General features: G+C 39.5%; 1 protein-coding gene across 5 annotated transcripts in view; it reads right to left on the minus strand.

The window, feature by feature from the left end:
- The window catches only part of CREBBP (CREB binding lysine acetyltransferase), a 97,651-nt gene that overhangs the window by 14,863 nt on the left and 65,060 nt on the right, over nucleotides 1-17,728 (minus strand). For 3 of the 5 annotated variants that reach the window (XM_075515432.1, XM_075515433.1, XM_075515430.1), the window contains 10 exons: nucleotides 16,716-17,135; nucleotides 15,907-16,086; nucleotides 15,491-15,677; nucleotides 10,254-10,372; nucleotides 9,879-10,118; nucleotides 9,304-9,392; nucleotides 3,627-3,707; nucleotides 2,825-2,881; nucleotides 1,458-1,535; nucleotides 905-972 (listed from right to left, as the gene is read on the minus strand). In XM_075515432.1, the coding sequence (XP_075371547.1) occupies nucleotides 905-972; nucleotides 1,458-1,535; nucleotides 2,825-2,881; nucleotides 3,627-3,707; nucleotides 9,304-9,392; nucleotides 9,879-10,118; nucleotides 10,254-10,372; nucleotides 15,491-15,677; nucleotides 15,907-16,086; nucleotides 16,716-17,135 (1,519 nt within the window). The remainder of the gene's footprint in view (nucleotides 1-904; nucleotides 973-1,457; nucleotides 1,536-2,824; nucleotides 2,882-3,626; nucleotides 3,708-9,303; nucleotides 9,393-9,878; nucleotides 10,119-10,253; nucleotides 10,373-15,490; nucleotides 15,678-15,906; nucleotides 16,087-16,715; nucleotides 17,136-17,728) is intronic. The other 2 variants (XM_075515431.1, XM_075515434.1) reach the window with 2 other exon arrangements.

Genomic DNA, 17,728 nt, shown 5'->3' on the forward strand with positions numbered 1-17,728 from the left:
ATGCCCAGAACTTCCAAGGACCAAAGAAGAACAAGGGAGGTATCAAGTGTACCTACAAGTCGTAGTTGTTCAGTAGTCTGAATCACCCTCTTGGTTTCTACACTCACTTTATTTTTCTACTCTGTGCCACTGACACTGCATTTCCAATACTAGCCTCTACTCCTACTCCCACTTCCCCCCCCCCCCCCCCCCCCCCCCCATGTACGAGTAAAAGTTACCAAATTATGTTCTCTGATACTAAATGCATGCAAAGAACGCCTATGTAAGGATTACCAAGGAGACTGAGACAACTTGACCTGGCAGGTTTTGGCGCTCTCTTTAGTGCACATTTCAACGAGATTATGACAATGGTTACTTCCAAGAAAATCTAGACATTTAGTACACTCGGTTACTTATTCCAGCGGACAGGTCTTACACCACAGTCCACTCTAGAAGCAAGAAAAGCTCTTCAAATACATTAGTACTTGGCACTACCACAGTACACCTGAAATGCAGTACAACTTGTTACTACATGTTATTTGAAGGGCACGGAGGTGACAGTAATTTACTACAGTTTCAATGCTACATGGAAACATGTCTAAATATAGCCAGTAAAACGCATGCAGCCTTATGTTTCTCCTGTTCTGTTTCCCCCCTTTTTTTTCCTGAATCTTAGAAAAACAAGGACATAGATGCCAAATACCTTAAGCAGCACTAAGACTGACCACAAAAACATAAAGAGCAAGTCTTTAAAACATTGATTAAAATTCTGACAGCTACTAAAACCTTGGGCTACACTACTCCCCATTTTGCAAATGTTCCTGTACTGTCTATCATGACAACAGAGAGTCTCAATCAAAAAAGCTACTAGGGATGGCAAGGCAAGGATGAAAGTTGAAGATAAAAATAGAAATATCAAACTCACTTTTAGCACTGAATTTGTTTTCTTTGCGTGTTCTACCAGTTTTCTTCAGGCAATTATCACAGACAAACCTGTGGAGAAAAAAAAATTGCCAAAAACTTAGCATAAACCCATTATTGGCTAGCTTAAACCCAGTGTTTGAACCCGTAATTTAAATGTCAGAGTACAAGGTATTTTTCTCTGGATTTGAACAGCTTGTATCTGTGGTCTTAAAGCCTTTATCAGCTGGTTTAATTCCGCCAAGCAGTCACACCTGCATTTGTGTTCTGTAGTATACAAACTTACCTCCAACTAGCTTTCATTGTTTAGTAAAAGAAAGAAACCACAGAAATCTGCATATATGAAGAAGCTGGTTTAATGCACATTTTCATGTGAATACACTGAAATGAAACCCCAAACACCAAAAAATGTATTTTATTTAGAAATGCTTTGTCCTTTTGTACTCAGTTCTTAAAAAGGCAGTGACTACATATTAAAGAGAAAGGCAGAAAGTCTTAATTATATAAACTACATTGGTCTTACTGTACAAGGGGTAAAAAACTAACAAACATCTTACCCTGAAGGCCAAATAATATCATAATGTAATACACAAATCTGGTGCATCTTCCGACCACACTCTTTGCAGTCAACAAACCTGAGAAGAAAAAACAGCAGCCAATCACTTTTGTTGTTAGGCAGGTAATTTTCCAGAATTCAGCAAGAAAGGACTTTCCATCCCTCTGCTAAGAACTGAATCAACTTCAGCAGGCCCAATTTATGTGTCAGATTAAAAAAATGCTCATTAGAATAGCTGCAGATATACATCTATCAATCTCATGTGCAAATAAGATATATATACACAAATATATATAGTAAAATGTACTAGTTTAAAAATGTGAAATGGGCTTTCGTGCACAATGTTTTATGGATCCTTTTCTAAGCAGAGTTCTGAGTTTTCCCAGCTTCGAGAATTCTGCTCAACAATACCTCCACAGATTTAATTTTCAATTGTTGCAACAACCACAAGCTGACTAAATGGTTGCTCAACTTACTGTAAATGCAAAAACTAGTAATTCGTGAATCCCTGTGCCAAGAAAACATGTATTAGCTTGTCTTTGCCTGCATGGGTCTGCTGTAGTGGGTTTTTGGTTTTTTTTTTTTTTTTTGTCAAAATAATACATCAAAATTCTTTTTTTGGATGGGAAAACCGTTAGAAGTTTTCCCAGTCAAGACTGCAACACTGGTTATGAAGCCAAATGCACTGGGGTATATCTCAGCAGTCCACCTTTAAAGGTCTGGGGGAGGAGTGCTATTTAGTATTTGCAAATATGAGAAAAGGAATCGCAATGTATTACTTATCAAACTGCCAGAGAACAAAGTAGCAGTAAGATAAAATCTCGTTTCAGCTAGTTAGGGACAGCAGGAAAAGTAGCCCAGTGCTACTAAAGACATGTTCAACTTGGCTTTTACTGAACTTCCTGAGGGTAACAAACCCAAGGCAGGTGGATGGCTCTTTCAGTGGGCTAAGCACTCAGGTGAAGAGAAAAATGTGTTTTAGAAGTCTAGCTAAACCGGAACAGGAAAATGCAGAGGTCCCCCACAGGTACTCGGGGCCTGGTGTGAAAGGCTCTGTGTGACAACAGAGGGCCATTTTCAGCCAGTCGTGCAGTGCCTTGCAGAACACACCCTAGGAACTACCCAAACAAACAGAACTAGAAACTGCCATTAAAACAGGCTCACGTTTTCCTCTTGGATATCAATGGTAGACATCAATTTCATATGTTGTGCTACAAACTCTATAGAGAAAGATTCTGCAGCCTGTTTGGGCAGAGAGAGGGGAAAAAGGAAGACTTCTTTATTCACTGCCTGATTTCTGAAGTGCTGGCTAAAGGACAAGTGAAAGTGATGAGATTATCTTAAGAAAAACAACAGCCTGGTACTTACGGCTCTGGATCTAGTGTATCATTTTTCTTCTTTTCAAACTGATCCTTAGAGATGGTTCTAGAGACAAAGAGTTAACATGAAAACTCAGTAGTACCTTTGTATCAGAGGCTGAGACAATATCATGCTTTTCTGAATTGCAGCAAATGAGCAAACCTCAAGTCAGAAGAAAGCATATCAGTATTTATTTTCTATTCAGAGAAAGCAATTCAGATCACTTTATTTTAAGCTACAGAAAATATTTTTCCCATTTCACTTTCTGTGTAAATTAAAAGCAAAATAAGAGACACCCAAGTATACACATAAATTTAAAATCATAAAGAACAAGGGAAGCTGTCGTCAGTAAAGCAGCCACCTTCCAAAACAGCTTGTATTCCTCAAATCTTAGAGCATCCTATTTTCTGGTCAGGTTAAAGACAAGCCATTGTTTTCATAAACAAAAGCTGTACTTCAAAAGGTGAGACGTCAGGATTAGCCAAAGTCTTTCATTTGAAAAGGTAACGGACTAGTGACGTTTATTGACACAGCTTCCACCCCCCCCCACCCCCCCCCATTATCTAGTGCCTGCCACCGGTCTTCGGGCAGCTCTTGAGTAGCACAACAAGCGACACTTGGGCAGACTAACAGACCCAACACAGCAACAACTGTTAATCATGTGTTACCGTAAAAATCTCCTATTCGTAAGAAAGTGGGCATTTCCCCGTGACCACCACCACCGGGTTTTACTATCGAATCGGGACTACACGACTACACATCACCCCTCCTATTTAAAAAGGCGGCATGCAGAAGAAAGGAAGCGACTTACGTTTGAGGCTGGGAAGGGTCATCACCCAGGGTGACATTCTCCCCCTGGATTTCAGTGAAACACTTCTCACAGAAGTGATACCTGTCAGCAAGAAGGCCATATTTGGGTGAACTGGTCCAGCACAACATACAGCCACCCAAGCACGGAGCCACCAACCAGAGCAGGGCAGATCACCACGACGAAAGGGGGGGCGTTGTTGGTTGATTGATGGGTCAGTGTGGACAATGAGGAGGAACAGAGGGAGGGAGGGCAGGATTAGAGAACAGGGGAGGGAACAAACAGCACAGACGTAAGAGGTAAGACGCAAACACCAAGACAACACAGAGCAGAAAGCCAAGGCAAAGCACAGATTAGCATTCGGTCTCATTTTACACATCACTAACAAGTCGTCGGGCGTCAAATTCAAAATTTGGGGAGGATTGATGAAGTAGCTACCAAGCGCTACGTTTGTGTAGACTTCAAATTTAAGAATTTGGATTTGATTTGCATTACTTCGGAAAAAAAAGTCTCTGATTCCAGGCTTGCGACTGATCGAGTTTCCTTTGGTTAAAAAAACAGCCTGTCAAAAAGCTTTACGAACACATTTATTACAGGTTTAAGTAATTAGAAAATATGCTGAAAGCATTTACTGATTGTCAGTAAAAACTGCAAAAGCAGAAACACTTGGTATTGAAAAAGAATCTATAAAAATATTAAATTCAAAAGTTATTTGACTATAAGATTAAATGTGACCAATTGCTCAGCTAATATTATTTAATATAAATGAAACCAAATCCATACTCTAGACAAACATTTAACAGAAATGCAATTATGGGTCAGAGTTTCCAGCCATTTATCTATAAGTACAATATATGTATATATGTGAACAACATTAAATATTGTACATACATACAATATATTTATCAGGTACATTAAAGATGTGGAATTAAGCTTTACAAATTGAATATGAGGCTAGGTACAATTTTTGGTCACCAGACCAAGAGCCAATCCAAGTTATACTCAGCAAAACCAATACTGCAGTTTAACAAACCAAGCTGAGTAAATTGGAATACAACTCTACGAAAATACAATCTGCATTTGAAAAAAAAAAAAAAAAAAAAAAAAAAAAAATCTAAGTTACACAGATTTTTGGGGGGTTTTTTGGTGGTTTTTTTGTTTGTTTCAGATGAACTGGAACCAAAGTTGTCAGGGTCATTTAAAAAAAAAAAAAAAAAAAAAAAAAAAGGAGGCTAAATGTTTGGAAAGGATATGAATTCACACATGAACAAAGGTAACAGAGAGGCCACAGCTGTAAAATGCAGGAAGGCCACAAAGGATCATCAAAATAAAGGAGCTTTATGGAGGATCAAGAGTGAGAGAGTATAAGCAGCAATGGCAGCACAGTAAAATGCAGTTTTAGTACTCAAACACTAGAACCGTAAGAATGGTAAGTATAAAGGCATTAAACGAGACTCAATGTCACAATGAACCAACAACTTAAGGGATGGAGATTAATAAATATGGCAGCTTGCCCCTTCAAATACATACTCATACACTTAAACTACTGTAATCCAGGTGACAGATCTCCAAGGCTGTGCTTTCCTGGAGACAACAAAAGCCATTTATAGGCACTTATTGAAATGTATGGATCAGAATTTCCTCCTGCGACCCACACTGGCCATCACATCTCCACTACACGTTTTCTAAATGCTTGTGAAACACAGTGCAAGCAAGCGGGAGCGGGTCCTTCAGCAGCGCCCAATGAATCGGGGAAAGACGTTCTGCAGAGCAATCTGCATCCTCCCCAGGCTGGAGCCAGGTCCATGTTACCATAGCATAATTTACAAGAGCCTGAAAACTTCTGCGAACTCTGCCAGCTGGCTCAGGCTTCAAGAGCTACTCTGCTAGCCAAGAACCACTTAAATGCAGCAGCACACTGAATACTCCCTTCTCCTGTAGGACTGACACAAAGAGGAAAAAGGTGTATTTTATTCTAGCTAATATAGCCCATACTGACATATCCACACAGTCATCTTACCAGCAGGGCAGCTGCAACTTTGATAGCAACCATGTGAGCTAAAATGCCATGCTCCCTGCCCAGAGGGCTGCTTGCCAGCCTACCACAAGTTAAACTGCAAGTGACTTCTCTTCTTCTGGGTCAGCTCAACTAGGATTAAACACATCACTCTCCCAAGGAAAACCAAGGCTTTTGGAGCTGATAATGCAACAGAACAGGGCCAGGAGGAAAAAAAAAAAATAGTATTCCATTAATTTGTAATCATTGGGAATGATAAATATATTATGGTTATTACAGAGCAATATTACAAGAGAATTTCAGGAGTGGATACTGACACTGCACATCTCATTGACACTGACTTCACTTGCCCCTCGCCCCATACCCCTAAATTGATACAGTACCATCTGATAATTTTCTTTTAAAAACCCAAAGTTCAGAATTTTGACAAACCCAGGTTCAGAATTTTATATCCTTTTACACATTTGTCCATGTCCTTTTTTTCTATAATGTGCTTCTTTAAATTTTTCTTCAATTAAAAAACCCCACTAATTATTTTCCTTACTAACAAGGTTGCTCATTTTAAGAGTCAGACTGGGAAAGACTGAAACACAGGAGGACTTGAACACAGGAGTATGTAGCCAGAAAAATCCATGGGAAGGCTCCTATTAATACTTTGCTACATGTAAACAATCCCAGAAAAGGTTAATTCTGATCCATTTTCAGAATAATTTATGGGCTTTCAAAGCACTCATGAAACTGAGCAACAAGGCTGCCTTCAACACCGGATTTAAGTTACACCGCAGAAATCTAACTAGCTCCACCAGCAGAGATATTTCACGCTCTATTCGCACGGCGGCTGCGGGAAAGCTCAGTGTCACCGGGACGAGCCCTTCAGTTCGGCAGCGTGTTAAGCACATGCTCCAGCGATCCGCGGATCCGAAGGGGAGCACAGCACTTCACATGCTGCAGAACCAAAGCCTAATGCTAGCAAGAGTCAAGCCTTAATCCATGATATTAAAATGAGGAAATAAAAATTGAAATACAGTGAAAATGAATTATCTAAAGATCATGAATATTCATCCATAAAATAACCGAGGTGAAAGAATGGCCATAACTTATTATGAATATGGACCCTCAGAAATGGAGACTTGCTTGTAATTCACTGACTTTTGCGTGTCACTACAAATATTCAACAAAACCCATAGAAAGCATACAATATTCTAGTTACAACAGTCATAGAAAATCCAAAGAATGTACTTATTGCAACACATCAAAAATGAAAAGCTTTTCAAATGCAGACTGTTCAGGTGACTGATTCCTATTTATCAGAGTAACATTATGGTTCAATACCAAAGTCCAGAAAACGCTCAATCTCTGCATTAACAGGTGAATTTCCAACTGTAATTAAGTGCATTCAAAGGAAGTTCTAAATTAGTAATTGCATGCTAGTACTGAAATGAAATACCAATCAGTTTTCTCAACTGGATATTCACACATGAAGTGTATTTTCTGAACACTTACTTTAACCTAAACTTCTGCCTTATTATAGAAGCCAAACAGTTCTACACCAAATAATTAACTTTTCATCACTAAACTGTAGAGCCAGACTTCACTTATTCAGTGGTGCCTAAATATCTTTAGTTGTGATTTAGTTATGCAATATGCTGGACTTTAACTACATCCAATTTTGTCTGTTCCATAAATGGAAAAAGTCAAGAACATTTGACCAATTAAATATCCAATGGAACCACAGAATTTGTTTTTCACTAATTTGCTACTTGGTTAAGAAAAATTTAAGATTTGAAGATCACTGTCACAGGAAACAGTTAATTTCACTGTTTTGGAGCAATACAGCTGATGAATAAGGGCTTTCTATGATCTGATAGTCCAAACGCACACTTAAAAACGTGGCGACTGATCTTTAGAAATATTTTTTTAAAAAACCCAACCCAAAAAAACATTCATCGCTCTATTTAGTTGGCCTGAAATAGAAAACCTCACCCCTCACGCAAAACCACCCCAAATCCCAAAACTCCAAACCCTTCTTAAGACGTCTGGATGAACAGAAATCTACACCTACTTCTGTTCTGCTACTGGCCTACTGACACTTCAACAAATCACCTCTCTTATAACTACCCTTTTGGACTAAACTCAATGTAAATGGACCATCACATTTATAACAGGTAGGAAACTGAAATATTGCATCATTGAGTCCAGAGGAACCAACTGGCCCATCAACTCTGTACTTCTTGCTAGCAACCAACATTGCCTTCCACCGAGGAATCCAAATGATTTGATACTAACTTAAATAGGAAAGGTATAACTGAAAGAAAAATGACCCCTTCTTCAATTATTTTTGAAGTTGCTATTCTTTTCAAATCCAATACTACCTGGATGCATAATATGAAAAGTACTTGAAATTCTACAACACAGGGTTTGTATTTAAGGGTTATTTTTCCACCGCTTCCAGTAGTGAAGTACTATCTCTTTAAATGCATTTTAATTGCTTTATTTATCTTCAGACTGACTTTTTTCCGGCATTCACGACAGCTGTATAAAAACTTTTATGAGAGCTCGTGAATTTACATTCCTCTGCGTCAATACTATCTGCCTCACAAAGGCCACCTAAGACCCAACATACAATGTAAGACAACACGTTTTCATCTCCCACACTGTGCTGCTTCAGCTAGGTGGTACACCAGAGTCTTCCACCATCTTACAGCATGTTTAGGGACGTAGGGATCGCCCTAAAGAGAGATTAAATGCAAGCACCGACTCTCTGAATTAGTTCTGTAACTTCAGTTAGACAACAGCCTGCTGTGCACTTCAAAGTTGGCAAGACTTATAGACTGTCAAGCCTCTGGAAAGCAATTCATAACTTTGTTTTAAACAGGGAAAAGGAAGTTTGTGTCTTAGCCCATTTATGTTTTGCATTTTTGGGGGGGGGGGGGGGGGGGGGGACGGGACGGGACAGGACAGACGAACATCTAAGAAACCAAAACCAAAGCCAAGTTCTAAGTTTGTTTTGTTATTACAGCACTGTTGATTTAAGCATTAAATGGAAAATTAATATTATAACAATTGTTTAATAATCCTACAAACACCAAATCCTAGTATTAATTAAAAAAATAATAGAAACTATTGTTTTCATAGCTTCTCATGGAGTCTCTGGGTAGTTTGCAATGCTAATTCAAAGCTAATTTAAATAGAATTAAGTACTAACTAGAAGAGAGAACGTAAGTCTTGCAATCAATCACTGTACCCTTTACTTTGCAAATTCTGACACTAATTTGAAAACAAACCTGCATATTTTTACAATTCTCCCAGAAAAGGTAACATGATTTCTCAGTGCCTTTTTGCAGTTCTGCCCTTCTCCCTCCAGCAAGCCCTGCTACTCGTTTTGTGGAAAACATGGACAACTTCACTTCCACTTAAGTGGTGCATGGTGCAGCCTAGCTAATAGGAAGCACTTAAGCACAGTGTGTATCAAGCTGCAGTACAGGAAACTAAAGGGTCATCTGCAAAAGGACAGCATGCAAAGATATAAAAATAACTTTTTCCTGACTTAGCTGACAAAGGAAAGAAAAAGTTAATAATCCTCCTCCTGCATATGTGTAGAGAGCTCAAAGAATCTCATTTCCTGAATTAGGAAAAAAAAAAAAACCAAAGTCAAGGACTTACCTATTCTGGTAACTGTAGTAGGCAGCATCACGAGGAATAGTACACAACTGCTTGCCGTAGCAGCACAAGGTCTGTGGAGAAAACTCATACTGCAAAACAATGGTGAGAAAGAAGCTTTAAAATGTTATCTTATTCAGCAAGTATCTATTAAGCAAACCTGACGCTTACGGATATAATACATTGCTATGTTTATCACGCTTTTCCAAGCTATTGTAAATAATTAGGACAGCTCTCAATTTAATTACAATTATTAACTATATAAGCCAAATAGCTGGCCCTCTAACCACCTATTATTGCAACGGACATGGGAAACAAGCAAAGCATTTTAATATTGCTTATGACCAAGGAAGGTGTTCTCTGAGGGAGAAAAATACAACAGTGATAATAGAATAGCAGCAAGAAGGATGTCATCTACCTTTTTTAGCTCTTAGCATGCTTATAATAAAGCCAAACTTTTACTAACCCTTTCATTCAATATTTCAATTTTTGAAAAAGAGTATACAAAGCATATGTTTTAGCTGATTAATCAAGCTAAGCTCTTTGGAAGAATACAACTCCATTCCTGGAATACATACCTTGCGCCCACAACAGTAGCCAAGCGATTGCATAACAGGATCAATTTCTTGTTCAAACACCTCCGCGAGTTTAGTGCAAAACTTATAGACCCTGGAAGTCTTGCGATTGTAAAGCCAGGCATTGTTAAACATCAGCCAAACATCGTCCACATATTGCCAGGGTTCCTGGTACTGCCCAGTATCCAATTTACGTTTAATGGTTGAAAGATCCATAGGATTCTTCACAATGTCGAAATAGTCCTTCAAACACACACACAAAACCCTTTATTTTTAAGATGTCAACTGTTCACACTATGTTGTACAGAAAAGACTAAATGTTTATATGAGCAGAGACAAAACACAAAAACATTCTGTATTTTTTTAATGCCAACTCACCGGAATCCCTAGAAGCTGGGGATCCACAGGCTGTCTAAAAGGTAGAGACTCTGGGTCTTGCCGGTACAAAGCTTCAAGGGTAGGCATGAGAGCCTGACGCAGCTCCTCAGGTTTGAAAACTGTTAATGAAAGTCAGAAAGGTTAGAAAATTTCCTTCCATGTTTCCTAACCCCTTGACTCCCCTAAAAAAACCCAAAAAACAAGCCACCCACACAAAAACAAACAAACAAAACCAACAACCCCCCCCAAACCCAAAACCTACATTAACATAAAAATCTTAAGAGGGATTTCCTGATCTGCATAGCTGATCAGAGGCAAAACTTACAATCAAGAGGCTACTGTACAGCCTTTATGTTTGCTCAAATCACAGTAGGTGATATTCCCAGAATAAAGAGATAGGAATAACTGTAGCCCATAATGATACAAATTCTAGAGCATTAAAAAACCCCCAAACCCAAACAAAAGCCGAACTTATCCAGAACCAAATTAATTCAGCTGCTTCAACACAGATGAACCATAGCTCTTCAGAGAAGAGACTAAGCATATTTTCCTCTCCCTCCCTTCTAACCTTGTTTGCTATTTCCAAGCCAAGATTCTTCTAGCAAAAAACACCGTAGTGGACAGGGCCAAAGAGCCAGCTCTACAGAGAGTAACCAGATGTCTTGATAGCTGGCACAGGAATTTTCTGGCCATAGTATACAAACAGTCCTGGTCTGATGGACTGTTAATTGATTTTGAAAGCGTTAATACTCCCAGATTTATATGCATCATTACAACCACTTGGCAACAGTGGCATGGCAACAGCCATGTTCTTTCAATAGTGGATGACAAGGACAAGAAAGGCAATGCATTTTCTGAAAAATAATGATAACTTGGAGAGCTCTTTGAACATCTCAGCAGTGTAATTACATTTATTTCCTTAGGAACAGAGTCTTTAAACAGGGAAGAATGCTTATTATTAAAAAAAAAAAAAAAAAAAGACAACTAAGGAAAGCCGGATGGCATTTAATATTTATCTACCTGGCTGAAACGAGAACGATACCAATAAAAGAGAGCAATTAGAAGTTCAGCTGAAAGCGCTTAAATCAACAGGGCTACAGTGACCCCTTTGAGGCTGATCATTGCTTTTGTCACTCAAATGTTATTTTGGTAAGATGTAAATTGCTTTTTGGGACTTCTTTTAAAAATCTATGATTTTTAAAAAAGTTCTTTTTTTTCCCTTTTTCATTTGGGTGATATTTCTGAGAGGAAGTCTTTTCATCTCAACTACGCTCACCAAAATTACACACACAAATAAAACAAGAGAAGAAATTAAGTTGACACTACTCAAAGAATTTCTGAAGCATTAAGTTCTCAACTTTTTTAGCCATTTTTAGATGCTGCAGCTCCTGGAAATTGTTAGTCAGGATGAAAATTGTAAGACTGTTTGAGTGCACTGCTCTAACTGGAGAGAGGGTTGCCGCTCATGTGCACAACAGGCAGGATACCACCCAAGTCACCTAAATCATGGTAAAGGACTAAGCAAGCTGCTGGAAGGGCTTCTGCACGGGCTTGCTTTACAGACACATCAACATCTCAGGCTGCTACTGCTTAACTCGGACTTGCCAGATTAAAAACAAGATGAGCCAAGGAGCCCCACGTTTGTTGTTATGAATGCAACTTGATGATAATTTCAGCTGTTGCCACAATCTCAGTCCCGATAAAATGGCAATTCTCTTCCATATTTATTGATACCATATATACAGGCACTTTCCTATGGAAGGAACCCTACCATATACTCTCAAAGTTTTATAAATAACTACCAAATTTTATTACGGAATTCTCGAGAACAGAAGGAAATATTAAATTCCATTCATGAGAAAGTATTCTCTATCGCTTCTGGAACCATCTTGCTCTGGCTCAGGTAGTTCATAACCTGGTAATCTGAATTATTTAATTTAATGAAATTTAAAGGTCAAAAAGTACCTTTTAATAGTCTATTCTGGCCACCTGCATAACATTGCTTTTAGAGCTTTCCCTGTACCAACGCCTATAACAACATACCACTAAGCTAGAGTATCTCTCAAAATAAATCCAATCTTAATTTAAACCCAAACTACAGAGATTCAGCACAACTTTTGCCAAGTTCCTTAAAGCCTAATTATCTTTGCTGATAAAGTTTACAACCTACTTTCATTTTGAAGTTTGAAAAAATAAAAATCAAAATCCAGTTATTATTCGATTTATGACTTCACCTAAAAACCTAAAGAAAAGTTGTGTTCATCTTCAGCAGTAGAAGAGCTGCTCTGCCTCTAAGGAATATGACTAATAACAGCACATCTGATCATAGGATCTCCCTATACCCAGATTTTACAAGAAATTTCTGTTCTCTCCTCTCCCCCTTTTCCACAATTGAATGCTTTCGGTTCTCCTCTGGTAGCTAGAAGATCTTTGTAAGGAGCTGGCATCCAGTTACCCCATTTTGTCTTGGATGTGTGGGTGGTAAAAAGAAAATGGGATCTTTGCCTGAATCATGATGACGTATTATCTGCTAGAGAAGAGTATAACGCTACCTTTTTTACCTTCTTAATTTTTTATTTCTTTCAAACAGAGGAAATCCTGCTTATGATTACTAAGGAGAAGATTCATCAAGGAAGATGAAGACCTCTTCAAAACAATAAGGACAATACACTTGAACACCCCCCCACACCCCCCCCCCCCAAACCAAGCCCTTGCAGGTTTTGCATTATTATGTCTCATAAAGAAGGGATGAAACCAGTAAAACCAATCTTGAAGGTCAAACTAAGGCAGCCATCGACAACGAGAAGAGGAGACAGGAGCTACCCAAATGAGTATTACACTGTTTCTTTTGAGAAGACCGCAAGGGAAGAGGCAAGGAACCAAACCCCTTCCTTTCTTGCTTACGTTAGATTCGCAGAAAAAAAGCAAAACAAAACTAAACCCTGAATTTGGAAGGGTTTGGTTGCTGCCATTTATGAAGGCAAAACCATGATGAGGAAGAAAAGCTTGCTGAAGGAGTGTCTGCAATTCTCAAAAAAAGCTAAACTACAAAAATTCAGGTGTAAGTGAATTGAGCAGACCAGTACCTCAGCAGTATTCTCTTGGTCTGTTCTCTAGCCCATACAGTATTTCCCATCACTTAAGTCAGGTTACAGTCTAGTTATATGAGGTGAGCACAGCCAGGCCGATAGTGTTCAGTACACCTGGATGGGTGGTATAAACAGATGAGATTCCAACTCCACAAGATAAGCCGCTTGTACCCAGAAAAAACACTCCTTTAGGGTCCAGATGAATCTTTTCAAACATTAAGGTATCAGGCTACAACTTGCTAAGTTATCTTATAGCATACACTCCATGACACTTCAAACTGTGAGCCCTCCCCTTAGCAGCGGCAGCACGCATCTGCTATGTCCCAGGTTACTGTGGGGTGCACCTCAGGAATCCAGCTGCATGAGAAGGAAGAAGAGGTTTCCAATACTTTTGTAACCCATGAAAAACTCCAGATGAGTCTCATAAGTAGTTCTAAAATATCCTATAACCCTTAAGCACACTTCACGGTATTTGCTCTTGAATACCTCTTGGTTTATTTAGCGTTTTAATACAAACGCTCTATTAAAGTTGGACAAACTAACTGGTGAGAAAATGTCACCATTTAAAATTGTATATGTTGTACCTGCCCACGCTGCACATGTATTATACTATATGGTTACTTAGTGACAATATTTCTAAGATAAAATTGTGTTACTAAATGAGGTATTGGAAATAGGTAGTAACCCAGACTGAATCAGCAGAATGACAGTGCAGCTCTTCCACAGACTAATTCTGCAAGAACCTTCCTCTTTCAACCACTCGCCTTGATTTACTTGCAAGCGCCCTCCTAACAAGCAGCAATGATTCTTTCCACTGGGAATATAACTGGTTTACAAATGCTAATAAGCTTTCCACTCCCTATGTTACATTTTGTTTGAAATAGGCTCTGCCAGTCAGTTCTGCAGTGCACTCATTTGGCTGGCCCACTGTGCTACAAACTGAAAATACAATCTACAGGAAAATGTGTTTCATAGCATTTTATTATAAAAAGATTATGTTTAGTAATTAAATGCAACCCAAGGCATGTAAAGAGATCAAGATTCAAGCTGTACAAACTTTAAAACTTCATGATTTCTTGATCACATTCTGGAAAGCATGCACCCATAGTGCTCTCCTAATGTAGTTATATGCAGTTTCCTTTGCAAGGGAAGAAGAAAAAAAAGTAATGAAATGGATCATCACTTTCCCTTTTTTAACATTTGCAGCATGTTGAAAGCTTACCTTTGGTCAAAACCTAAAAACTAACCACAGAAAACATAATCTCAAAACCCAGGATGCTAAGAGACAGAGGTCTCTAAACAGCTAAGGTTTTTGAGTCCAAAAACTTAACTTGCAGGCTCCCACAAAGCCTGCACTACAAATAGAGTAATTTCTTCTTGTCCGCTTAAGAATCGTATTCATTTATTTCTTACTAATCTAAGGCATGCAATCATTTATGTAAGTCCATTCAAGATCTGTAATGCCCTCAAGTTTCCTTTTGGAAAAATATACAGTATACAGATACAGTCACACCTAAATCTACGCTAACACCGTAGATTAATTTAAGAGACTACTGACCTAACTATTTCTGAGGAGAAAGCTTTCAAATGAACGCTACACTGAAAACTACACAGGACTTCAAAGTTTAAGGCTATTGCAGCAGACCAGCCCTGGAGGAACACAGATTCAGGAGAAGAGTTCAAGCACCTGATTCTCAGAGAAGTGAAGGCTAAAACTCAGTATGAAGGCGGTGTGTGCAGCCTCTAACGGAAAAGCAAAGCAATGGATATTCTTGGTTACTGAGAGAACTCTATCTACACTAAGCTCCCTTGAAAGACCACCGGCCAAGATGTACAGGGAGAGATTTATGTATGTAATTCGTCCAGCAATCACTGCCTTACTGCCTTGGTCCTTCTGGGCAGAAACTGGAAGCTGCGAGAAGACTGCTGGGATCAAGACCACAATGGCATGCCTTTCTCACCTGTGATTCATATAACATTAAAGGAATGCTACTTTCAAAAATAAATTACACAAAGTATGGATCTCCTAGAGCTCCATGTGCTGGAATACACATGCAAAACAGACCTCCCAGCAGGAACTGAGACCATGGAAAACAAATGCTAGTAAAATAAAGTACACAAGAAAAACCTCAGTTTTCATACACATACTTTTTTTGCGGGGCTGAGATGGCGATGTGGATTGTGAAGTGGTTCCATTAGTGCCGCTCTCCTCTTCCTCTTTAGCATCTACTTTTATTTCAGGCTTCTTTTCTTCTATTTCCATCGGCTCCTGTTTCAGTTCTGTTCCATCTGTTTCTTCTTTTGTTTGTGAAGATCCTTGTAAATCCTCCTCCACCTTAAGAAAGGATGCAACGAGATGTACTATTACATCTATGACCCAAACTTGAGTCATCAAAATATTAGTTTGAGATTGTCAAAGCACTCTCCATCCATGGCTTTCCTCAGGACAGTTACTTTCCAGTAACTACCCTCCTCTCACCCCTTAGCTCACCAATTCAGACATATCATTAAGTGCTTTTATATCTATCACTGCTTTCAGTTAAGCTGTATAGAATCTCATTTACCTCAGTCTTAGCTTCCACTTGTGTCTCACTAGTCTCTGGCTCAGTTTCTTCAGTTTTAACTTCTGATTTGCTTTCTAGCATTGGTGCATCTGGTCCTAGTTGCTGGGAATTCGTATCAGCACTAGCAACTGAGGCAGGGGTGGGGACCCTGTTATCAATACTAGCTGCTGCCTGGGATAGCTGTTGTAAAAACAGTACAAAAGAAAGACACTGCATATATAGAAATATTTTCCTTTACTAAAAATGAACAGCACAAAAGAGACATGAGATGATATTCTAAAACAGTGCAGAACGTGGATACAGGAGCTCACTGTAGCCAAGGTTCGATATAACACATTTAATAACTCTGCTTTACAGAGGAGAAGCCAAGGAACGATTCAGTCCCAAAGAGGCTTCTTTTACAGAGAAAACACCTGCCCAGTAAAACACTGTACATTCCTTGACATGTGCATTCATCCTGACTAAAGCTTAAAAGAAAAAACTTATGCAAGTTTCATGATCAAAAAAGACCGATTCTGATTAAGGCCAAATATAGTTTTAGGCCTGTTATGCCTCATCTTTCTGCACACTGCTGCCGTTTTTACTTTGAGCAGTTCAAAGTCATTCAATACGCCCCCCCTCCTTCAAACAATGCTGAGAACATCTGAACACGCACATTTTTACACATCTCTATAATGAACCCTTTGGTCTAAAGGAGAAGCTACTATTGACAACTATGGGCTCTATACATTCACGACATGGTGCTATACATAGGGAGAACTCCTGTGGAATGCCACTACACAAGAAAAATGCAACTAGCTGGTACTTACTGGAGTGCCAGGTGGCTGCGCCTGCACAGATGTTGGCTGTTGCTGAGACGGCTGCGGGGTTGGCACAGATTGGGGTTGAACTGGGGTCTGAGGTTGCGGTGTGACTTGAGCCTGTGCCGCAGTCTGCCCTGTAGGCGTGCTTTGTGTCTGTGTCGCGTTTGGAACGGAACCCGGCGTCGGTGTTGGTGTTTGCCCTGAAGATGAGACCGGTGTCGATGGCTGAGTGGGTGCTGCTGGCTGAGGAGGAGTCATTCCAGTTGGCGTTTGGTGCTGAATAGGTGGCATCCCAGCAGCAGTGGACACAGGAGGTGTAGTCTGATGTAGAGGTGGCTGGGTCACTGGTGGACATGGTAACTGCCCACTCTGCGGTCCTAGCATGTTCATGGAGTTGGGAAGAGCAGCACTGGGAACCTGCCCCTGCTAGAGAGAGAGATTGCCTTACAGACATGTGATTCCCAAAACTCTGGGAAACACACTTATCCTTTAAATCGCAGCACTGAAGTCTTCTTCAACAGAATACTGGAAGTCTAAACGTGAGATGAGCTATAAACAAATGTTGCTACTGCAAATGACTATGCTCTGATTTCTCTAATCGTTTTCATCAGCTCTTAGTCAAAGACCTTGCTCCTAGACCTAGATGTGCCATGCATGTCTTTTTACGTTAATTCTACCGGCACAGAGAGGGAATCCTCATGATCTCTGAGTAACACAGAAACCCACAGGCAGACAATCTCTAAATCATGCCATTAGCTCAGACAATCTCTAAATCATGCCATTAGCTGGGCAAAGGTCAGACTTTGCATACAAAATGGTTTCGAGCAAATACACATTTTAGGCCAGGACTCTAGAGCAGCCCTGCTTTAGAAGACAGTTCAACACATTTAATGCCTGCCCCACTGCACAGTGCAAGACTTAAGAGGAGGTTTTTTTGTTTTCTCCCCCCCCCCCCCCCCTTTTTTTTAATTCTAATTAGACTACTCCAGATGCTTAAGAAAATTGTGGATTTGTTTTTC

Source organism: Mycteria americana, chromosome 12 (assembly GCF_035582795.1).
Source record: "Mycteria americana isolate JAX WOST 10 ecotype Jacksonville Zoo and Gardens chromosome 12, USCA_MyAme_1.0, whole genome shotgun sequence".
NCBI classification, from domain to species: domain Eukaryota; kingdom Metazoa; phylum Chordata; class Aves; order Ciconiiformes; family Ciconiidae; genus Mycteria; species Mycteria americana.